At 46.7% G+C, this 24270-nt stretch overlaps 1 protein-coding gene across 1 annotated transcript; it reads left to right on the top strand.

The window, feature by feature from the left end:
- The first annotated feature begins 725 nt into the window (after positions 1-725).
- On the top strand, positions 726-24270 carry CDCP1 (CUB domain containing protein 1). The gene is made up of 9 exons (XM_061351853.1): positions 726-877; positions 12110-12313; positions 13662-14015; positions 15316-15684; positions 18238-18465; positions 19186-19566; positions 20330-20695; positions 22200-22281; positions 23445-24270. Exons 1-9 carry the CDS (start codon positions 802-804, stop codon positions 23890-23892), a joined length of 2508 nt encoding a protein of 835 aa, XP_061207837.1. The 5' UTR covers positions 726-801; the 3' UTR covers positions 23893-24270.

Genomic DNA, 24270 nt, shown 5'->3' with positions numbered 1-24270 from the left:
CCCCAGACTGGTTTGGGTTGGAAAGGACCTTAACATCATCCAGTTCCAACCCCTGCCATGGGCAGGGACACCTCACACTAGACCAGGTTGCTCCAAGCCCCTGTGTCCAACCTGGCCTTGAACACTGCCAGGGATGGGGCAGCCACAGCTTCTCTGGGCACCCTGTACCAGTGCCTCAGCACCCCAATTGTTAAAGCTTTTTCCTTATGTCTGAATCTCCTCTCATTTAGTTTAAACCATTACTTCTTGTCCTGCTGCTATAGGATGTACTAAAAAGCCTGTCTCCATCTCTGTTATAAGCCCTTTCAAGTACTGAAAGGCCACAATCAGGTCTCCCCCCCACCTCTGCATGGGTAGATGAGACTGCACATCAGCCCAGAGATGCTTCTGCAGGCAGGGTGCGCCTTACCCAACATCGGTAACAGAGCGGGCACCCAGCAGGGGTGCGAGGGCACCTCGCTACCCAAGACTTCAACCCCCTTTTGGTGGGAGCTCACAGCAGTGGAAACGGGCAGGGGAAAACGTTCGAGTGAGGTGGAAAGCGGAAATAACGCCCCGCAGCAGCAACAGCGGCTCCCCCATTGCCTGCTGCCCGCAGCCCGCCGGGGCGGAGGCAGCGCGGCCGAGGACGGGACGGGACGGGACGGGATGGGAGGAGCCGAGCGCCCCCGCCCGGGAGGAAGAGGCGGGGCTTCACCTGCCCGTCCCGCCCCGCTCGGCTCCAGGTGCGAGGTGGAGCAGGAAGCGGCGGCCGCGCCTGAGGGACCCGCGCCCGCTTCGGCGCCGGGCTCATGCGGGGAGATGGCTGCGGGCCGGGCGCTGGCCGCGCTCCTGGCCGCCCTCCTGGCCGCCTCGGCGCAGCTCCTCCAGCGGGAAGGTAGGGATGGGGCGGCCGGGGCTGCCCGGGCTTGGGGGGGGGGTAAGGGAGCGGAAGGGGGGATCGGCTCGGTGATGCTCGCACGTAGCCCCCGGTGGGAGCGGGTCGTGCTTTGCGGTGCCGGCGGCTGGGTAGGGGGGGGCCCGGGCAGTCGGTGCCCTGCCCGCGGTGGAAGTTGACGGTCCCGGTCCTGGGAAGAGTCGGGCTGGGGGCCCAAACAGCGTCGGCATAGGGACACCCGGTGTTAGCACTTCTGTGGGCATTCCAGCATCTTTCTCCGTGAGATAGCTCCTAACAGGGCGCGTGGTTTGGTGTCTGCATCCTCTCTTGGTGAAGGAGTAATCATGGAAGTAAACTTTGCAAACTCCTTTTCCCTGGGTGCTTTAATACTCAGTAAGGAACGGGAGCTTGCAGGAGCGTGCTCTGTGTCAGACCGTGCAGTCACATAAGCTGTTCAGCAAATAGAATGCGATTCTTTGTATTGTATTTACATAGAGCAGTGGATGCTTTGTACGTGCAGGGACACACAGTCATGTAGTTCAGTGGGAGGCTGCTGCTCACTGCCAGCCCTGTGTCTCTTGAAGTTCCGGGATGCTTGATGCAATCCCGTGTATGTAACCCATGAATAATTTCCTTAAATCCTGTCTGCGACCCCAAAAGAATTCCAGTTCTGAGCACAGAGGTGGTGCGTGGGGTTTGCCTTGGTTTCCAAGCAAATAAACCTCAGCTCATCCTCAAATCCAAACAGTTTGGTTTATAATCATAGAATCCCAGAATGGTTTGGGTTGGAAAGGACCTTAAGATCACCCAGTTCCAACCCCTTGCCATGGGCAGGGACACCTCACACTAAACCATGGCACCCAAGGCTCTGTAGCTATTAGCCCTGTTAAACTCTCTTGAAGTATGAGTCCTTGTATCCAAAATAACTACCAAGTTATTAGCAGTGATTATGAATAACCTGAAGAGTCTGATGTGAAACTTGTGCCTTTTTAGCACTGCTGTTACCTTTATCTGCACTGGTTATGCTGAAGCGTGGCTTACGGTTGTTGTTGTAGATAATACAGCCTAAACATTGACTGTAAAATTAGACAGTGAGGTTTAAGGCAGTGTAGTCTTATTTGCTTTTAATGTATTGCCTGTGAGGCAAGTGAACAGCAGCTATTTGCCTCTCTAAGCCACTTCAAAGGAGGAAGAAAGACTATTATACTGTAGTTAGTTGTGTGTTGCTTCCAGCAACTGGATGGGTCGGTGCTAGAAGGAGAGGAGCTACACTTTCCAAAGGGCCTGTGGTGTGAAAAAACCTTCAGCTGCATCATTTATCATACATAGAATCAGGGAGGTTGGAACAGACCTTTAAAGTCATCAGGTTCGAACATCCCCCAGCACTCCAAGGCCACCACTAACCCATGGCACTGAGGCCTCGTCTCCACGCTGTGTGAACACTTGCAGGGACGGTGACTGCAGCCCTGCCCTGGGCAGCCTGTTCCAATGCCTGAGCACCCTCTGGGGAAGGAATTGTTCCTCAGCTCCATCTAAACCTGCCCTGGTGCAGCTTGAGGCCGTTTCCTCTTGTCCTGTCCCTTGTTCCTTGGGAACTTGTTACTTATGAGCCCACACCTTTGATTTTTGCTTGTTGTTATCATCTGCTCCTATGTCTTTTTCCCTTCTCTCTTGCTTAAAACATCTGAACAAATTATACATTCACGTTGGTGTTAAAAATAAAAGTTTATACCTGCTTTATGCGAGATTGAGCCCGCACCATTGGCTTGTTTGGCACAGTGGTGAGCAGGGTACCAGCTGCGTGGTGGTGGTGGGTGCAGGTTGTGTCCTTTGAGAGCTGAGCAAGACTCCTGTGTGTGTGGTTGTAATAGCTCTTGATGGGAAGGTGCAGGAAATGGAAGGAAGATGATGAGTAGGACAAAGAACTTACGTTGGACTATCCTTATTGTGCAAATCTTCCCAACAGATGTGATGTCTGTGGTCTGGGGCTTTCTCAGCTTCATCTAGAGGAACTAGGGAGCTCCCCAGCCACTGACCTTACCCTGGGGTGAGCCATGAAGTGGTTTGTAAAGCAAAGTTAGTAACAGTCGAGTTGCACAAAGCACCACTGGTGGACCCAGTGGTTTGCTGTCACTGGTGGTGCTCCCTCTGATGATCTCCTTCTGTCCCTTCCTTTCTAGATGCATGCTTCTGCTCACTTGTCCATCTCCTGCACAAGCTCCACTACTCCTGTGTGCCAGGATCCTCTGTCATCCTATCAAACTTGGTGCCTTCCTCCTCTTTGTATACCTGTAGCTCCCTAGAAAAGAGGTGGCTCAATCTCAGCTGCTTTAGTGACACGGGTTGGTAGGCTGAAGGTTGTGATGGTGTTAGTGGGACCGGGGAGCATCTGCTGGCAGATCTCATGTACCTGGTGTGTGTTTCATCCCAGTGGGAGTTGCTTTCATTATTGCACAACCAAACTGTGGTTGGAACATTTCCCTGAACAAAGGTTTGTCCTGAAAACCCAAGATAGTAATTTTTAAGGAGTTCCCTTTGCCTCGGTGCTGACGTTGGTGCTGGCTCTGCTGTTGCTGCCATTTGGGTAGTGCAGAACCACGCACAAGGGGGGTATGAGGCATTGATGTCCCCTCTCTGGTGATGATCTGGTGAAACAGGTACAAATCCTGATGATCCTATCTTTAAAGCTGTCTCTTGTCATCTTAATGAAGTCATTTCTTCTCTTACCTTCTCTCTTCACCCTTTTGCAGCAGGTACAGTATTATGGTGGTGGTCTTTGTCCTGTAGGGATGTGTAGGTCAAGCACGGCTGGTCACATTGTCTTCAGAGGGTTTACTTCAGATGCAACTGTGTGCATAAGTTATCAAATGAAACACTGGTTAATTTATAGGTGGAAAACTACAGAAAGAAGTCTTTGGTGTGATAGCTGTGCATGGATGTGTGGATAAAGTATTGCATATCTGACCTCTGCCAATGTGTTTTCCAGCTAAATCATGTTTTGTTGAAGCACTGATAATTAAGTTAGTCAGACTTTTACAATGTCTGCAAAACATAAATACTTCAGATTTAAACTATCCTTATGTGGTAAAATCTTCATATGCATTTTGGGGGTTTGTCTTTAAAATGTCATTGTTATAATAAATGAATCTGCACATAATGCTGCGTTCCTTCTTGCTTTACCCTCCAGTTAACCTGATTTGGGTCACTCTCCACATGTAAAGCTGCTTCTTTTAATAAACTAAGAAAACCCGTAGCTGTTAGCAGGGTCTTTCTGCTCTTCTGACAGAAGATGAATAATGGGCCTGTTTGTGCTCCTCTCACAGTCAGTGGAAGATGGATGTTTTTCATTCTGGATCGCCGTTTGCTCTCTCGATGGAGACCTCTCCTTTTAAGACCACAAGTAATGTGCATGAGTACTTGGTTGTGCTTTTATTTTTGCTTGCCTTATGCCATTATCAGTCTGGAGTGCCCAGTTTTTACTCTCTAGAAAATACTGTGTTTATAGTAAATTACTTAACCATGTGTCTCAATTCCATGTATTTGTCTCAGTTCCTTACATTCCATACCATATAAAGTGCTGCTACCTTACATTTTCCACCATAAAATACACATTTTTTTCCCCTCAATGCCAGGTTTGAGGTGTTTGTTTGGAACAGGTGAGATTTGTGCATGTTTTTCTTTTGTTGCTCTGCCTTTAATAAGTCTAAAGGATGGAGAGGTAACGTGAAGGCCACATTTGTACTCATTTTTATCATTTATAAACCTTTATAGACCTTATAATCATTTATAAACCTTTGCCCAACTGAAGATGTTACTTTAACAAAGCACTTCCAGCAGTTCCTGGGACATCATCTGTCTCACTGATGCTGCTCAGGTATCCGTGTCAAACCTCAGCTCTAGAGCAGACAACCCACTGCAGCAGGGGTTGATTAGTTGGAGCCAAACCATTAACTAGTTCCCATAGGGCACTTGGTGACTTTTGGTACTCTCTTAGTAGGATTCGGGTGATGGAGCCTGGTCGCCATCCCTGAACTTGAAAACTTCTGTAATCTGTGGTGATATAACTACATATATAACATATATATGTATATACATATATAACACAGTCATATAACAGATTCCTTTTGCTCAACATCGGCTTGTGAAGGAAAGGATGAGGGTTGTGCTGTGCATAGTAAACTGTTGACTGCTGGCTGTTTTGCCAGAGTTAAATCTGATGGGTTTGTATTAGCTGGTGACAGAGGTGAGGTTATGCTGCCTGTAGCTGAACCTGCCCAGCGCAGACATCATTGATGTGACCTCCTGGAAGACCTTCAGGCAGAACCACCTTAAGAATTGTGCCTTAATGCCTAGATGTGAATTTTACATGTGTGGGCACAGTCCAGTCTTGCTTCTGAGTGCTTGGGCTGCCAGTGCTGTCTGAAAACAGATTTTGGTATCTCCTGTAATAGGGGAAAGGTCTTACCTTTGCCTGTTCTGCTGGACACCCTTTAACAACCATCCACTCTCAAGCATGCCATGGGAGAGCCTGCTTGGAGCTGTGCAGAGAGATTAGTGTATGGGGGCAGCAGACTGAGGGCTGGAAAGGGATGATGTGGAGCTCCTCAGAAGTGAGAGACGATCTGAAGTTCCTCATGAGTGAGAGATAAAGAGCTGTGGGCAGGATGTTTAGCATGGGAGGGACCCCTGATTGTGAAATGCGCTTTTCCACTTTGATTAGCCAGAGCCAAGACCGAAGAGCTGCTCAGACATGCTCTAAGATGCTGGCTTCTCACTGGTTCACATCAAGGTAGGGATAAACTGGGCAAGCAAACAGAGCCTGCAGACAGCATTCGCTGAGCTCTGCATCTCGCTGCCACAGAAGCAACAGAAGAAAACATTAAGAAAAGGCAGCTCAGAGGCAACATCCTCCTTTCTGCAATTTCAGCTAAGCTTGCAATAAGGCTCCAAAGTGCTCATTTTTTCTAAAGTTTTTTGAAATCTGAAGGTATTTTTATCATTTCAGGCATTGCAAATTCATGAATGAACAGCTTTTGAGTGAGCATCCTTGTTGGCCCCGAGTACTGACACACCACCTCTGGTGAACTGTGCTTGTAACATCACTACCGCAGCAGCGTCCCCCCTTCCGCCCTGATGAGGAGGAGGATGGGATGTGTGACATCTCGCCTGCTTCACAATCCCATCCCCTATCCCATCAGTGAAGATGTGGTGGCTGAGGAATTGATGCTCTCCCCCAGGTGCCCTGTCCTGAGATGTGGGTGATAACGCTGGCATATTATTGCCATATCATGTCATTTGCAGCATCTCTAAGTGTTTACAAGCTTTGAAGCTTTAATTTTCTAGGTGATTCCCTGAAACAGTCCTTTTGCAAAATACAGCCCTCACATCCCGAGCAAGCGTGGTACTAGAAGACCAAGTCCAAGCATAAGGACATCATTGAGCAATGTAGAGAGTAGTTAGTTTACATGTTAATGTAAATGGAAAACATGTTTGCTTTGTGGGGTCCAACAGGATTTCAGCAGCTTGCAGCAAGCAGGGCTGGCTGTAGTTTGTGGTTGTGCTTGGGATCTCTGCTGCTCACAGCATTGTTTAGTAAGTGGGTAGCATGAACGGTGTATAGGTCCCTGCCTAACTTTACTAAGGGCTTGAAGAATGTGAAGGCAATTACCTGGATGAGCCTTGCGAGTGGAACTGGTGGAGGGGATGATGCTTGGGCAGTCAGGTGCTGCAGTGAAACTGGAGTTGGACTCAAAGTGGCAAATACAAATGCAGTAAGGCAGGTACAAAGAGTTTGAGGCAGCAGAGCAGGGAGGTGTTTGTGTTTACTCATTTAAGTATTCTTTGACCTGTTGGCAAATTTGAGTGAGCTGTGCAGGGAATTGTGTTGGAGGTGGTGGGGAAATGGTTGATAAGGTGCAGGTCTCTCAGCTGAGACACTGGGGCTGAGACACTGGGATGTAGGAGCTGGAGCCCGTGATTCGCATCACGCAGGAGGCTGCCTTGAGGTCTCCTCCCTAGGCAAAGGGTGTTTTGGATTAATTGCCCTGAATGTGTCCTAATGCTGACATCTCCTGTACCTAGGCTATCCATTAAATTAGAGAGGGAAGTTGGTGTGGCTTGAAGTGGAAATCATTTAACTTATGGCTTGGTTACTGTGTTGTTATAGAACCATAGAACAGTTTGGGTTGGAAGGGACCTTCAAAGCTCATCCAGTCCAACCGCCTGCAATGAGCAGGGACATCTTCAACCAGATCAGGTCACCCAGAACCACATCCAGCCTGGCCTGGGATGTCTCCAGCGATGGTTCATCCACTGCCTCTCTGGGCAACCTGTGCCAGTGTTTTACCACCCTCATTGTACAGAATTTCTTCCTCACATCCAGTTTGAATCTCCCTCTTTTAGTTTAAAACCATCACCCCTCTAGCTAGGTTGTACCCCTTGCTTCCGACCACCTTGCCATGACCCTTGGGGTAGATGATATGTGGTGGAGCAACCTCAGCAAGCTACAAGCATGCGTGCAGGCCAGCATCCCTGCAAAAGGTGCAGAAGAGGTGCTGAGCTTTCCAGGAGAGCCTATCAAGCTGCAGAGCAAACAGCACCGCGGTGCTACCCCTGTATCAAGGTGATGGCATGAAGCACTGTGGTGGCCAAGCCTGTTCTCTGGAGAGGTGTGTTGGTTGTGTGGGTTCAGATCCCCCTCGGGCAGAGCAGGGGTTTGGATCCAGGTACTTCATATCCGGAGTGAGTGTTGCCACTACTCGTCCTCTGTATCTAACCTGCCTCCTCTGGCTGCCGCCGGCTTGTGAATGGTGCCTGAGTCAGCCTCATCCAACTGGTTTGCATTCAAAATGGCTCGAGTGGAGCAAGCCTACGACTGAACTGGAACGAGCAAAACACCAGTCATTTTGGGAGAAAGTCACATCTGGGACGGTCCTGTTGGTGGCTCTTGTGGGCTTTGATTCCTCGGGCTGTCCAGTGGCGTCACATGAAACAATCCATAGATCCTTATGGATAAACTGCTGCAATAAAATACAGCCCTCTAGCTAAAACTAGTTGGACTCCATTCAAACTCCTGCTCTGTTTAGGCACTGTACATAGGCATGAAAATTGCTGTCCTGCCAAGTCCTTCCCTTGGATGTATGTATGCACACGCTGTGTGAGTGCCGCTGGCTCTACTACTCTTCTACATTGCACCCCTGTACAGGAGAAAATGTCTTTTTGACATTTATATATACATACTGAAAAATATTAGGAGATTAGTGTCAGGTGCAACCACAGTAGATAAGTTTAGGCTAAACTCTCTGGGGTAATCCCACTTGGTTTATGCTATGTGGTTGGTTTGTAAGTCAAGTTGGAGAGCTCTGAGCCATAAAATTGATGTAAGTTATAGAGAAAAGCATCATACAGTTGAGAAAAGGCTAGCCAACATGTGTTTGCAGAGAGAGGAGTGTTACTCTAGTGATAAAGGCATGCTGTGGTGAGACAGCTGTCGTGAAGGCAGTCTGAAATGAGAATGAGCGGTAGTGAAATCCAATTGCGGCAGAGAAGATGCAGCCCGAGATGAGGGGAGTTGAAACAGCCATGAGAGGCTGCAAAGCTCTAATTGCTTAGAGGAAGAGAAATAGGGTGAGATGAGATGCCTGCGTTAGCCTGTGAACCAGCTCAGGGCTTGGGGCTTCACCTCTGACATCTTCTAGTCCAGCAATTCCATTGTGTAGACGGAGCCTAGATCTGGGTTGGCAATTCTTCCTCTTGTTGGTTTGGATATCCTGTGTGTCATCCCTGTGCAGCATGGATGAGGCATGGAAATTCCTCCTATACAAGAAACATGTGCAGTTACTGGTAATCCTAATAAAAAGGCATGCTGTGGGAATCACAGACAAAAGCACATTAGTGTGAGTCACAAAAACTCGCTCATGCTTATGAAAGCTCTGCAATAGAGGTGCTTTTAAAGTTCACTCTGTGTCTATAGGTTGTGGGGTTTAGCCTATTTAGCCATTTAGTTTTAGTGACTTTGGGATCACTGGATATACTTTCTGCATTCTTCTTTTCTATTTTTCCCATGACTATGGGATTTGGTAGTCAAATGTAGCTTAGCACATCCCTAGCAGCTGCCTGCTGTTGACATTACAGCACTGTGCTCTTTATTTCTTGGCCAGAATTACTGTCTATGAGTTTCATCTTAGCAAGCTGTTTCTTTATGCAGTGATTTAGCTTGGTGTCTGTCCTGGTGAGGTCTTCTAACAGACGGCTTTGCTGAACTGAATTTGGTTTGTGTGTGCATCTTTATTGCCTACTGGGATGTTGGTACATTGATCATTAAAGTAATTCTGTGATTTTAGAATCCCAGATTGGTTTGGGTTGGAAACGACCTTAAGATCATCCAGCTCCAACCCCTGCCATGGGCAGGGACACCTCACACCAGACCAGGTTGCTCCAAGGCCCATCCAACCTGGCCTTGAACACTGCCAGGGATAGGGCAGCCACAGCTTCTCTGGGCACCCTGTGCCAGCGCCTCAGCACCCTCACAGGGAAGAACTTCTGCCTTAGATTCAACCTGAACTTCCCCTGTTTCAGTTTGAACCCATCACCCCTTGTCCTGTCACTAAAGTCCCTGATGAAGAGAGGGCAGGTCCCGTTTTGGAAGGCTGAGGCATGAGGTCAGTAGTCATCATTAATACTGAGCTGACAAGGATTTGATATTCTTGCAGGGAGATCAAGCAAATGACTACCTGCTTATGAAGTTGAGAGGACGAGGGGGCAGCAAAAAACCCAGGCAACAGAAGTCAGGTCTTTCAGGGGCTGGGGAAGATGATGCCTTGTTTTGACCCCTGTAGGGAGGCTTTGCTTATTTCAATATGCCATTCAAACCATGGAAAATCTCTGCTTCAGCTCAGGGTGTGTATTTGTTTTGGTCTAAAGCTAGTCATGTGCTTAAGGTTATGCTTAAACTTAATCCTGGTGACTAAAAATGGTCTTGGGGCCATACGCGAGCAGTTTTGGCTGCCCCATCCCTGGCAGTGTTCAGGGCCGGGTTGGACACAGGGGCTTGGAGCAACCTGGTCTGGTGTGAGGTGTCCCTGCCCATGGTAGGAGGTTGGAACTGGGTGAGCTTTAAGGTCCCTTCCAACCCAAACCAGTCTGGGATTGGGTTCAGAAATGGTGGCTGTTACTTGTGTTGCTCTGTCCTGCCAGTGTGGCCCTATGGTTGTGCTATCGCAGGGATGGGGCAAGGGACAGTGATAACTGCTTGACCAGAAAGCAAGGAGCAGACTTTTCAGTGGGACTTACAAACTCTAGACGCCTGTAACAATTACTTTATGCAAGAAAGAAGTCTCTTTTGTGTCTAGTTATTAAATATTGGTATTAGGCTTCAGAGCATTTCATGTCTGGGTGACACAAGCATCAGAAAAATTAGGACCATTGTGATCAAAGGGTGTTTTGTGCACTAAGTAGGATAAATAAAAAGCCCCAAAGAACCCCCAAAATGCCCAGCAGTGTGGAAAACCAAACTCTGGGCTAGGCTGGGAGCAGTTGTTTCACTTGCTGTTCAGAACACTTCCTCCCAAAGGAGGAGGAGGAGGAGGAGGAGAAGCAGCAGCCCTGGTTGTTGCCTTTGCTTTCCTCTCTTCTTTTCCCCACCCTGCAGATGTTGCCCCTGCAGTTATCCCCTGTGTGCTCAGAAGGCCATTGCACAAGGCAGTTCCTAGCCTGTATGGTTGTCTTTTTCTGTTGTTTATTTTCCCTCAGGGAACCCCATACTGGAAACCTCTGCTCAAACATTCCTAAGGCAGAAACACAGATGCTGAATAGTGCCAGCATTGGAAGAGGCAAGAGAATTCAGTGTCAGGCTCTGTGGTCAGAGGACTGTCTGTCACTTAGAAGGTGGAGGCAAGTTGCTTGGTGATCAGGTTCTCCCTAATGGTGTTATAGGGGTAGTAAACTTGTTGTTAGCAAGTATGTGTAGAAATTTCACAAGCCTCATAGTGAGGGGTTTCATTTAAAGCTGTTGATCCTGGAGGCAAATAGTTAAGGCAGTTTCAAGGACTTGCTACGTCTCTCAACTCCAAGATTGTATAGAAAAGCCAGAAAGGCTGGAATAAGGCTCAAGACCAGCAAAACTCAACTCAAAGCATGATGGAGTAACTCTTTGAGCACTCTCTTCTTTTGTACTCCCCCTACCAGGGAGGTTTTTGATGCATGGTGTTTGCAAACCTGAAGCTGCAGTGTTCCCATTGGCACACTGGGAAGGATGGTGGGATGGTTGAGGGTCTGTGGTGTGCTCGTGCTTCAGCCAAGGCTGGGCTTAATCTTTGCTAAGCATCAAACTGATGCTGATAACTTTTCTAGTCATCCTGAATGTGCAGTCAGTGCTCCTTGGTGCCTTATATCACATGTGTATTTTCAGAAGCCAGACAGGATTGGTCCATTTGTTGATAAATCACTACCCATAAAAGGATATTCAACACACAGTTCATTCTGTGGCTCCAGTATTTCCTGTGAGAGCTTCTCATGCATTTGGTAGTGCTTGGGGCTGGGCTGAAATCTGTGAGGATTGCTGAGGATTTAATGCCAAAAAGGCAATGGTCATGTCAGGGATGGAGAGGAGGTATCCAAGCACACATGGTCCATACGATACCTTCCTAGGGGCATTGCATATTGTACCTTCAGGGAATGAACTATAAAAGGTGGGAAAGGGCTGTGACCACAGGTATAAATGTCTGTTGGGATGTGCTTTTGGTATTGCTGGAATACCTCATCTGGTCTACTGTAATTGTTGAGGTATATCCAGAGATTCACCCGTACCGTCATGTGCAATTGAAGCTGTGTTGTTGTTTGGCTGCTGATAAACTTCCTTTACTGAGTCACGACTTCATGGGTGCCTTCTGAAATGAAGCAGGCTGTGTGATGGGCATAATAGACGGAAAACCAAAATCAAGACAAGGGCAATTTGAGAGGAATAGCTGAACTACTTAATAAACGTGAAACAAATAACCCTGGTGAAGGTAACGTGGAGCAGAACTGGTCCTACACAAATTCCATGTATACTTCTCTGGGCCCATGAAGTGTGCTGGGCTGGAAGAGGTGAGGCGTTTTGTGTCAGTCCAACACCAAAGACTTCTGAGAACATGGATGCAGGTATTCCTTGTGGCATCTGTGGGGATGTGTGGAGAGGCTGGTGATACCCATATGTGCTATAACATAACACCTCTGTTTGGTTTCCCTTCCTAGCTTCCTTTACAATCTCCCTTCGCACGGTGGACAGTGTCACAGTTACGATTAAACTGAGACCCAGTGTTCCACCAAGCTGTCGGATTCGTGTTAAAAACGGCACCAGGTCTGAGCTCAAGATAAAGCCTGGGAACAACACGACTTTTACCTTCACTTGTAGTACTCCAGAGAAGTATTTCATCATGGAAATTGAGAAGAAAATTGGTAAGATACAGGGTTTTCATTCCACACACACCCCCCACCCCCACCCCCCCAATGATAATGTTCCTCCAGTAAAACCACATATACCTTGGTTTCCTGTTACTGTATTAAGGTATCCCCTATAAGCTTGGAAAGAAGAAATCTCTGAACGCTGATAAACACCCTTACAGCTGGCAGTGTTAATGTTTACTTGGCTGTTTCGGGAACTGTTCCATGATCCTTGCATCAGTTCCTGCTGCCTTCCCTTTTCCCACAGTTTGTAAACCCATCAAAGAATCTTTTTCTTCTTGTCAAAAGCCTCTGAGCACTGCTGACGATGTGTTACCCACGTTATTTGTTGAACAGCTTGGTTGTGCCTATAAGGGCAGCAGAAGCATTGAAGACATGCACGTGTTTCCTTGTATCTAATGAATGTTATTGAAGTCAAGAAACCAAAAAGCTGAAAGTGGTGTAACTAAAGCTTCCTTTGCACTGAATGTTATCCCTGGTGTATGTGTGTTAATGTGCGTTTTAATAGCATGAACACGTGCTGCTTCTCAGTGAGGTCCCAAACTTCATTGGGCATTCAGTCTTTGGTAGCATCTTTGTTACTTCTGGGGAGGTGTTCAGGGATGGTTCTCTTCATGTTTTGGAGTTTTATTTGTGTGATTGATGCAAATAATAATCTTCACAGTATTTCATGATATATTTGAAAGATGCACTTGTGATATTTCTTCTTTTAAGTTAGAGCCTAGACGTAGGTTTAAGTGTGCTTATTTTTAGTGTCCAGCTTGAAATACCAGTAATCTGGATTTTTCAGAGGCAAGGTTTCTGAGTTCTCCCCAGAATCCTGCAGTGGCCATTGTCGTTCATCACCTCTGCAAAATCTGAGGCCCAGGTTGTTCATCAGGGCAGCAAAGAAATGAAGATATGGCTCATGGCAAGCAGTGGAAGATTTAAAGATGAATGATTTGCCAGGAATTTTCAGGGAGCGATGGGATAAAATAGTTTCTCTGGATCGATGGTTTCCAGCTCTCCTGACATTGTGTTTCTCCCTTTTGCCCATTCAGCGCTCTGCCCTGTTCATGAAATACCTTCTAAGTTCTTCAGCAAACAAGGCAGTAATACTGGAGACAATGAATCCCTTCTATTAGTCAGCCTGAGTAAAGCAGGTTTATCCTGTCTACTCTAGGAGTCCTGTTTAGAGACAGCATGTGACCATAGGATCACAGAGTAGAGGAATGTCTTTCAGTGCATGTCAAAGAGAAGAGCAACCTAAACTTAGAAAAATAGCAATGAAAGGGAAACTAAAACTCCTGTTTACTTGGATGCTCTCCAGAGTGTATCATGGCTGTTCTCTCTCTGCATTTAGACTGTGTGTCAGGCCCCTGTCCCTTTGGAGATGTTCATCTTTACCCACCGGGGCTACCTCGCCTTAACAGGACTTTCATCTGGGACGTGAAGGCGAGCACAAAGGCTGGACTTGAACTGAAATTTACCCCGTGGCTGAAGCAGATTGAGCCAGGAGAGAGGTGCCCGGATTCCCTCAGCTACAACATCAACAGCTGTATCGATCAAGCCACGGTCAACATCGGCACCTTCTGCAGGAACGGCTCGGTGTCTCGCGTCAAGCTGCTGGGAGGAGTTATCATGGCTCTGCACCTCCCATGGAACTCACCTCTCAACACCTCGGGCTTCAACATAGCTAACAGGGCTTCCATAAAACGTGAGTAGAGAGGAATGGTTCCTCGCTGTTCTTTAAGCCTTTCTTCTCAGGTAACATTTTGGTCCTGTTATCTATAGCTCCCTTCCACTTCATCTGTTTCTAAAAGCTGTCATTGTATGGGTTTTAGTTCAGTAGCTGGTGCTCTTCTGGGGTCAAAATATCTTAGCTTGATCAGTTGATAGGTATAAAAACTGTCACATCACTGCTTTTGGCACATGTTACTCATTTCTGATCTCTTTAAACTTCCTAAAACTTAATTGTACCTGCTCTGTTGGTTTTGTGTTTGCAGCTAGGTGAGACTAGATAGCGTAATTAGAATGAGCTAACAGAGTTATCTGTTGGTTGCAGTGTGTAGTTGGGTTTGATTATATTTAAATGAAGCTACATAACTTCTTGAGCTTCAAACCAATGCCTTTCTTCAGGAGAGGAAGGTAGGAAAAGGGGAAGCAGTGCCTGGAAGGCACATGAAGCTGCTTAAACACAGCTATCTGTTTCAACCTGCACAGAACAGAAAACATTGTGTAATAATCTTCTTAAGATACCTAGAATATTATATAGCAATCGATCACTGGGTTACTTTGTGATCTCATGACAAACCCTCTCTGGGAGGTGTTCTTGCTCTATGCTTGAGTTATGCAGTTCTTGCCATCAGTTATAGAAGGAACCTGGTCCAGGTTCGAGCTTCTAGAACATGAGTTTTTGTAACTCCTGGCATTGCTCACAGTTGCACATCATCGCATGGTCTTAGAGCAGGACCATAATCTCTGTGTACCCAGCTTCACACTGCCAAGAGTCATCCAAACATAAAGTGTCTTACGCAGCCTCCATGGTTCACATTCATGTTTTATCATGCGTATTTGAGGCTCTTCACTGGCGTGCTCTTGTTAGATCTGAGAGGTTTTTGGCCAGTGAGCTCTGTGCTGATATGAAAGCTCACACCTTTTGTTTCCCAAAAGCCAGTGAGGAGGTTGTCAGGTTCATGTTTGATCTTGCAAAGGCAGGAGCAGAAGTAGGAACTGGGATCTTTCCAAAGAATACAGGCTTGTCTGTCCATGTGCTGGAAAGGTGAACCCACTAAACTGAAAACAGAGCATTACTATATCCCTTCCCTTTCCTGTAATTAAAGACAGAAGCATTGACTGCAGTGTATGTTTTAGTCTGAAGGTTTTGTAATAACCTAACCTGCAGCTCAAGTGGATGATCTCACTGTCAAAATACTCTGCTGCTGGGCTGCTAGATATGCCAGTGTGTTTTCATTAACTGGAACTTGTTTTGTATGGTTTCCCCTACCCCGTTTCAGGGTTATGCATTATTGAATCCATTTTGAAGGAGGAGTCTTCAATCACCCTGATGTCCCCAAACTACCCGCTGGGCTTTCCAGAAGATGAGCTCATGACGTGGCAGTTCGTGGTTCCTTCTAACATGAGAGCAAGCGTGTTTTTCCACAACTACAGCCTCTCCAACTGCGAAAGGAAAGAGGAGAGGGTGGAGTATTACATCCCTGGCTCCCCCAGCAACCCAGAGGTGTTCAAGCTGAGCGACAGCCAGCCTGCCAATATCGCTGGCAGCTTCAACCTGTCCCTGCAGGGCTGTGATCAGGATGCCCAGAACCCAGGCATCCTCCGCTTGCTCTTCCAAGTCGTCGTTCAGCACCCACAGGTCGATGAGAGTAAGTACCTGGCCTGCCTCTTCCATTGCTTTTGCCTGCAGACAGCTGGGCTGAGCACCACAAGAAAGAGAAATATTTGGGTTTTGGGGTAATTCTCCTTGAATTTTGGGCTGTCCTTGAGTTCCAGGAAGTGGGTTGCCAAGCGATACTGAGGTGTTTTACCACCCTGGGTACCACCAGCTGCGGTTACAGCAAGGCAAACAGTGATGCTCAGATTTGCAATGGAGTACAAAGCTCCACTTTAGATTTTACACTGTAGCTTGCAAAGGAGATTCCTTTTCCAGCACATGCAAGATGTAACTGAAGAATGCCTATAACACCTGGGGTATCAGGTCTTGCATGTTGTAGAGACAGAGCTAAGCACTGGCTAGCTTTTCCTTGTGATTGTGTTCCCTCTAAGGGCCTGATCTGGCTATTTGGGCAAGGACCATAACTGCTTGACAAGAGTTACCCAGACTCACACGTGCTGCCTGTTCTCCAGTAGAGAAACCAAATTCAAGCTTCAACACTTATTTTTAGATGTAAGATTCAACATTTTAAAGACCATACTTACAGTATGAGCCCAGGTTTCTGCTCTGGATATAAGCAGTCATACTTAGCAAGGGGAAACCTGCTGTTATGGTAGGTAGCAAGATCCATAGCATGAAAAGAGAAATGTGAGATTGTCTCCATGCTGCTAATGGCATCAGTATGTGTTTCCTTTCCATCCCTTTCCATCCCTTTCCATCCCTTTCCATCCCTTTCCATCCCTTTCCATCCCTTTCCATCCCTTTCCATCCCTTTCCATCCCTTTCCATCCCTTTCCATCCCTCTTTCCTTCCCTTTTTCCTCCCCTTCCCTTTCCCAGAGAAGCCTGAACGTTATCCACTGTGAAGAAATCACACTGAACATGGAAGTTGTAAGATACCCCACTAATAACATCTCCTACATATATGGCTGTTCTTTAGGTTTTTGCTGCTTGTTCTTCCATGAAGAATTTTACTTTTTTCCTGTTTTCTTGCTCCAAATTCAGACTGGCTCAACACAATGTACTTGTAATACCAGAGAACTTACTAATACCTGAAATAAAAGGCCTGGCTAGGTACTGGAGTTAGTGGCAGTAGGCTATGGAGTTAGTGATTTATCATCTGGCTTCTTAGCTCTGACCTCAGCTCATGGTGGAGGTTAGTAGTGAAGGTACACTCACTGCAGAGGAGCAGGCAGAGGAAAGCCCACACTCTGGCCTCACTGCAGCAGGAGCAACTCCGAGGCTTTCTAGGGAATTATAAAGGGAATAAGGTTTAAATGGCTTGTATGTTGAAGTCACAGATCCAGAAAGGGTCTGTAGCATCTCACCACTGTAACCCTCAGTTCTGTCTCTGCCACATCAAGCTGCATCCATGAACAGCAGATACTCCTAAAATTGGTGTTAACCAAATCATATTCACTCACATTTATTGTGTGCTGCAGCTTGGAAACTAGGCAGAGTGAAAACATTGTATTCAGTTCATCAGCTTTATCTCCCTTCTACTTTTGGGAAGCAAAAGATGAATTTTAATACATTTACGACCAGCAGAGAAGATTATAATAACCTAAAAAATAAAAACCAGGTTGTCATTTATTGAAGTGACAAATTGGAAATACAAGTAATAGAGCCCTTGTATTTAAGAGACAACAGTGGTTTCTCTAGGGATTTTGTAGGATTTCATCTGTGATTTGGTAGTCATATAAGTTCCATCAAAGATTCACATTCAGCCCTCAGGATGGTATTGAAACTTTGATTAAAATAAGCCATCTGCAATGTGCAAGTTAAACATGGCTCTTATTAAAAATGCATTGGTATCTGCATATTCTCAAAGCTTCCCAAACATCTGAGTATTACACAGCTGTCTGTGGTGCTTGGCATTAAATAGGGGGAAAGATACAGCTCTCTCCAGTCGAAATAACTTCTTGTTCTAACCATGTCTGTGTTTAGATGCTATGAAATGTATTGAAGAATCAGAAACGTTGTGTTTGAAGTCCTAGGCTCTGTGCTTGTGGGTGCCAGTGACTTGGAGGACTCAGTCTGACCTCTTGCCTAACCTCTTCAAAAGAGGGTAGATTTAGGTTAGATCTAAGGCAGAAGCTCTTCCCTGTGAGGGTGCTGAGGCACTGGCACAGGGCCCCATCCCTGGCAGTGTTCAAGGCCAGGTTGGACACAGGGGCTTGGAGCAACCTGGTTTGGTGTGAGGTGTCCCTGCCCATGGCAGGGGGTTGGAACTGGATGAGCTTTAAGGTCCCTTCCAACCCAAACCATTTTATGGTTCAAAAGGGGATAGCGTATGTGTTACCTGTGTTGTAGCTGGAAAGTCGTAGGAAAATGGGGTTTGTGTGTGGAAAAGCTCAAACCTTTAAATTTGAAGTGTGATAGGATGCTGCCTGAGCTCGCATGACACTGATGGAAAGAAGTGAAGAATGTTTTCTTAGCTGATACAGAAACAGCCGCGTGTCTAACGGGGGGAGAAGAGCTGGAGGGCATCCTGCTCGGCACCACGCTTCTTGCCAGTAATAGTTCTGGGATGTGTTCCTATGCAGATGTCACCCATTTGGTCGACCTGAGCAAGGAGTGGAACACGACTGTGACGATTCACTTTGAAGGGTGGCCCATCCGCACTCCGCTCATGTCTGAACCCATATGCCTCATCTGTAAGGACCCCCGCAACTGTGACCGTGCATTGACTTTAGTGTCTGGTGCCATCTACAAGATCTCCTTTCTGTGCAAGGACTTGTCCCGGCTGAGGATCACAGCTGAAAAAGGCATAAGTACGATGGAAGGGGCTTAATATGGTTTCCTATAGAAGTATTTTTGCATGCTTTTCCCTAGGGGTTGTCCAAACCTCTACCACTTGGGTTTTAAATAGAGTGTGGCTGGCAACCAGGCATTGGCCAGCTGGGAGATGGATATAGTGAATCTGGAGGCGATTTTTTGTTCACTACATCATTCTAACCTTAAAAATAGGAACTGCGTGGCCATTCCTAGATGGAAAAGGACAGAAGGCACCTAAGAGTCTTCTTAGGAAACTGTAAAATATGAAAACAGAGCAGGAGAGCCATAAATCTGCCCATGAAAATGCAGGTCCGAGCAGCCATCAGGAATGCATCTCATGCCACTTGCATGTCCACTTTATGTAGGATTTCCTGAATGCTTTCAACTACCATTAGGGAAAGAGTTTTCCAATGGATATCTGGGCTTTGGTTTGACTGCAGCAGTGTCCCAGTCAGCAAAAGTAGCATCTTGAGTGAGGGACTTTGAGTATGTCTGTGTCTGTTGATTTCTTTGGTGTCCTGCACACTTTGAAGGAAAGCTTTTTAGTACCAATGATATGTGTTTGGGTAATGTTTCCTCAGGTAGATGCTTATATGTATTTCTAACACAAAACTGACAGTGCTTTCTGTGTGTGTGTACACAGGGAAACTTGCTTTTCCTAGGTATTTCCTCTGCAAGAAACATACAACCCCTGGGGCTTGTTTTTGTGATTGCAGGCTGTGTCGATCTCCGGTGGTGTCAGAGGAAGATCTATTCCCTTTCAGTGCCCAACGCTATCACCCAGCTGCCCATTCGACTGCACAAGTTCATCTGGAAGCTCTTGGCTCCCGATCTGATCAACATAGAAATCACATCTCCATCCTTGAAACTTCAGCAACACGTCCCAGAGCAGAGGTGCAACACGAGCTACAGTTACAGCATTGTCAGTGCCACCCCGGAGACCGAGCTCAATGTTGGTGTATTCTGTCCTGGTGGATCCATTGAAAAGATTCAGATGAGGAATAATATCACCGTGTCTTTAAAAACGTTTGGTAAAGGATTCCTCAACGAGTCTAACCATCAGGATCTGAAAATGTCTTTCGTGCCTCATATTAAAGGTAAGGTAGTGTTTTGTACTACTTGGTTGCACAGTGTTGGATGTCTCGATACACTTACTAGAGCACATATGGATAAATAGAGTCCAGTCCTGGAGCCATTGCTGGGATCAGTCTTTATCTGAATCAGTGAGGTGGTTTATTCCTGGAAGAAGGAAGGAACTTTGTACTACAGATGGATGGTTGGTTGTAGGAAATTCTGCAGATATGGCTGTGCTAATTGTGTTAATGACTCATGTGGGAGGGGACAATAAGAGAGTTGTATTGCTGGTACTGAGGTGCAATTAACTGCATAGAATCCCAGAATGGTTTGGGTTGGAAAGGACCTTAAGATCATCCAGTTCCAACCCTCTGCCATGGGCAGGGACACCTCACGCTAAACCAGGTTGCCTAAGGCTCTGTCCAACCTGGCCTTGAACACTGCCGGGGATGGGGCATTTACCAGTTCTCACAGGGAAGAGCTTCTGCCTTAGATCTAACCTGAACTTCCCCTGTTTCAGTTTGAACCCATCACCCCTTGTCCTGTCACTACAGTCCCTGATGAAGAGTCCCTCTCCAGCATCCTTGTAGCCCCCTTCAGACACTGGAAGCTGCTCTGAGATCTCCACGCAGCTTCTCTTCTCCAGGCCAAACAGCCTGAGTGTTCTCAGCCTGTCTCCATACAGGAGGTGCTCCAGCCCCTGATTTGCTCCAACAGCTCCATGTCCCTCATGTTGAGGACACCAGAACTAAGTTTTCATTCCTTTATCCTTTTCCTTTACTACAGATGAGTGCACTTTCACTGTGAATCCAGATCCAAAAGCCAAAGTTTACTTGCAGACTCCCAACTGGCCTTACGGTCTCCCTCCTTACGTCTCCATATCCTGGTACATCCTTGTGCCCAGCAAGCAAGTTGCCCGCCTGGGGTTCTCCAAGGACCGCATGGGTATTGTGTGTGAGACGGGCCGTGCCTATGTCAACATAAAGGAAGAGACACCAGGGGCAGAGGAGACCGTGCGCCGGGAGGACGAGCTGCTGCCCCAGCCCCGAAATATGCATCACAACTTCTGGGTCAACGTCTCCAACTGTAAGCCTGTGGAGAGGACGCAGCTGACCCTGCAGTTCCAGGTGACTTCTGCTGACAAGCAGATAGGTGAGTCCTCGGGGGGCTGTGGTGGTTTGCTTCCTGCTTGTTTCCTGGCTTTCCCTTAGGGAAAGGGTGCTGGTCCTCCATGGGTGTGGGGTTCAGTAGAGCCCTGCCTTTGGACATCGCTGTCCTTTGGAAACCTGAGTTACAGCTGGGTACTTGTAGAAGCTGGGGAGGAAGGAAGAGTTTTATGTTTCTTTAGGGACTCTTTGTTAGGGACTGTAGTGATAGGACAAAGGGTAATGGGTTAAAACTGAAACAGCGGAAGTTTAGATTGGGTATAAGGAGGAAATTCTTTCCTGTTAGGGTGGTGAGGCACTGGAATGGGTTGCCCAAGGAGGTTGTGAATGCTCCATCCCTGGCAGTGTTCAAGGCCAGGCTGGACAGAGCCTTGGGTGCCATGGTTTAGTGTGAGGTGTCCCTGCCCATGGCAGGGGGTTGGAACTTGATGGTCTTAAGGTCCTTTCCAACCCAAACCATTCTGTGATTCTATGATTCTTTCTGTGGGATTTGGGGTGGTTTTCAGCTTGGTTTTTAGGAGTTTTTAGGTATTGCAGGGCTTGGGGGAGTAAAACTAGGTTTGATTTTCTTTAATTTAGCGTTTTTAATGAGAGATCACAGCCAAAACTTGTAAGATCAAGTGTTATTCTTCTCACCCAGCATCACAGACCTGGCTAATAACTTGAGATCTGCTTATGCAGACTTACTCATGCAAGTGGTCTTTACTTCATGATAGCAGTTCAGTTAATCTCAGCGTTCACATGAGGAAGAAACCAGCGCTGGGACAGATCTGACCATACAGTGGAGAGTATCCTGACTGCTATCAGCAAAATCTGCGTTCTTGATGTCTTTCATGTCCCTGAAGCATCAATAGCTTTATAAAAAAGAAGGGGTTAGGTGCATTTTTAGGGTAGGCTTTGCTTGTATCAATTCACTTCACATTTGTACTTTCTCTTTGCCTATGGGAGACCGCTGTCTGTAGAAGTATTGGCTACACAGGCTAGAACTGAAACAGGATGAAATGAATGTATATTATTTTCCCTCCTTATTAGTGTATACTACTTGTAAAACACACAGCTTTTTTCTTTGCTCACACATGGACTTTCCTGCTCAATTTGGTGACTCCTGGAAAACCCCAGGTCAACACAGCTTGTGTATTGCAGAGGAAGGGATGGCATTGAGGGGAGCTTGGTGAAATGTCACTCTTTCCTCTGTTGAATCTCTGTCTCTCTGCACTGTCTTCTCTTGCCTTATTCAGCCAGAGGCATGAAGGTAAGTTCAGCAACACACAAGCTGTACTGGGATGGGTTGGTTGGGGTTTTTACTTGTGCTCTGCTGCTTGCAGCCGTTTTGTCATTGCTTAGCCTCCCACCTCTTGGAAATGGCTTGGGGGATTCCTGCTCTGCTTCCAGTTGAACCCCTGAGGAGCTTCCAACCCAGACAGCTTTTAGGAGAAAGCTGGATGTTTTCCCTCTCTTTCTCAGTGTCCTTGTACCTTGTCTGTTTGCAGACTTAGGAGTGATACTCGCGGTGGTGGCCGGGGCTGGAGTTCTCACTGCTATTGGACTGACTGTGTGCTGCGTTAAGAAGAAGTAAGTTCATACCTTGGCGTGTTCAAGAAGGCATTCTGGTGTTGCTGGTGGCCATGTGTTCCCCATGCACAGATCCCTTGAACAAGGGTCTGAAGCATGATGTGGACAACGGCAATGGAAGCAGTGCAACTCCAGGAATGCTGCTTTGCTCTAAAATGACTGACTTGGAGTAGAGCAGCAATCCCGGAGTCGCATCACTTCAACTCCCAGTGCATTGCCTCTCTTGGCCTTAGCACAGGCTTCTGGCTGTACTGTAAGGCATTGGTTAGCCTTCATAAGCAGTTCCTGTGAGATGAGGTTGTCATGAATGTGGCTGCTGTACATGTGACTTTAGACAAGGCTTCAAACAAGCTGTAATAAACCAGGAGCTATCTTTTATCTACACAACCTCCAGCAGCTTCTCCTGGAGTCTGCACATCAAGTGGGAACGTTTTTGTGTGAGATGAGCCCTTGGGGAGAGAGCTAGGCTGTGCAAAGCAAACATGCATATCATTACTCACAGAAGCAGAGCCTGAAGTCATCGATAGCTTGGGGTTTCTGATACATGTATGCTTAGTGCTGGCAGCGTGATGGGGTGCTGAAGCTATGGAGCTGGAATGAATTTGGGCAGTATGATGGCAAGACCAGTTATAAGGACACGTCTCTGCCACACAGAAAAGACTTCACAAATACAGGCTTCAGAATCTTCAGCCTTTCAGACAGTTCAGAACGTGAAACCAAGTAAAGTTAATTCAACTTTCTTAGAGGACTCACTGTCTTACTCATCTTCAGTAATGCTCAGTCTTGTTTTGTGAGGATCTGATGGCCTCTAGATCCTGACTAAGGACACTGGGAGACTCTTTACATGGCACAGCTAGGACCCCCGTGCTTGGGAGTTCATCTTACAACTGTCAGGGTCAGCAAAGCAGCAGTTAGGTAACCAAAGAGCATAAGTTATTAAATGCAATAATAGTTATTATTAACAGTAAAGTTATTTTCTCCTCTGTTAAAAAAGCACATCTAGGCTCAAGAGTTATTCTTCCTACGATTGCAAGTAAAGCCTTCAATCCACGTAGACTTGGGTGGCTGGGATGAGTAAACAGAAGCTGTTGTTATTCACTGAGTTCAAACTCACCAGCCATGTGTTGCTGGTGACCTGTTAACACTTTCAACTCTGTTAACAGGAAGAAGAAAAGCCAGGACCCCATGGTGGGAGTCTACAATCCTAACGTGAATACCCAGATGCCTGGGAAACAAGGCTTATTCACAAAAGGGAGGAAAAACAACGAATCTCATGTCTATGCAGTTATTGATGATGCTATGGTCTATGGGCACTTGCTGAAGGAATCCAATGGCTCAGTCAGTCCAGAAGTTGATGTGTACCGGCCTTTTGATGGACCCGTTGGTAGCTTGCCACCCTCTCCACCTCCATTCTCCTTCAGAAAAGACATTAAACGCTCTTCTAACACCGAGGACCCTCCACCTCTGACAGGCATGGACCAGGACACTTACACCTTTGCTCATCAGAAATCCGGGCAATCAGAGGACAATGGCGATACAAATGAAGAGACAAATGGAGATACAAGCACATCCTTGCTGGAAGATAAGGAACAGGATGGTTCAGTGGAGTAATTTTACACCAGGAATAGCAGTTTCCTGTGGAAATCCAGGTGTAAGCACAGGGGTCTAGGGAAAAAAAACCTGAAGAGGAGTGTTATTTTTAAAGGTGTGTTGATGTTGTTTCTGTCTGTGTGTGTGTGTGTATTTGGTTGTTGGTTGGTTTTAAACGTCAGCTGTTGATAGCTTTCAGTTTTAGAGTGAACATCTATCAAACTACCAAACCAGCTGAGACACTCCAGGACTGCATGCGCTTCTGGTTGTGAAACGGGTGGCAAAGGTACGCTCCTGCTTTTTATTACAGAGAAAATGAATCCCTGCCTGCCAGCTTAAAGCTGTGGCAATCAATAAAGGGGGGAGAGCGTTCTGTCCAGTATTTTCCTCCTTTCACAA

Source organism: Neopsephotus bourkii, unplaced genomic scaffold, assembly GCF_033783945.1.
Source record: "Neopsephotus bourkii isolate Nb327-2 ecotype Australia unplaced genomic scaffold, CSIRO-AGI_Nbou_v1 NB_611, whole genome shotgun sequence".
Taxonomy (NCBI): Eukaryota; Metazoa; Chordata; class Aves; order Psittaciformes; family Psittacidae; genus Neopsephotus; species Neopsephotus bourkii.
The sequence above is the reverse complement of the archived record's forward strand: the minus strand, read 5'-3'. Positions and strand labels throughout refer to the sequence as shown.

Excerpts from the sequence above, each read along its gene's own strand:
- CDCP1 (XM_061351853.1), top strand. The coding sequence starts at position 802 with ATGGCTGCGGGCCGGGCGCTGGCCGCGCTCCTGGCCGCCCTCCTGGCC. Across the intron at positions 20,696-22,199 it reads TTCTGCTGACAAGCAGATAG|ACTTAGGAGTGATACTCGCG; the intron begins GTGAGTCCTCGG and ends GTCTGTTTGCAG. Across the intron at positions 22,282-23,444 it reads GTGTGCTGCGTTAAGAAGAA|GAAGAAGAAAAGCCAGGACC; the intron begins GTAAGTTCATAC and ends CTCTGTTAACAG.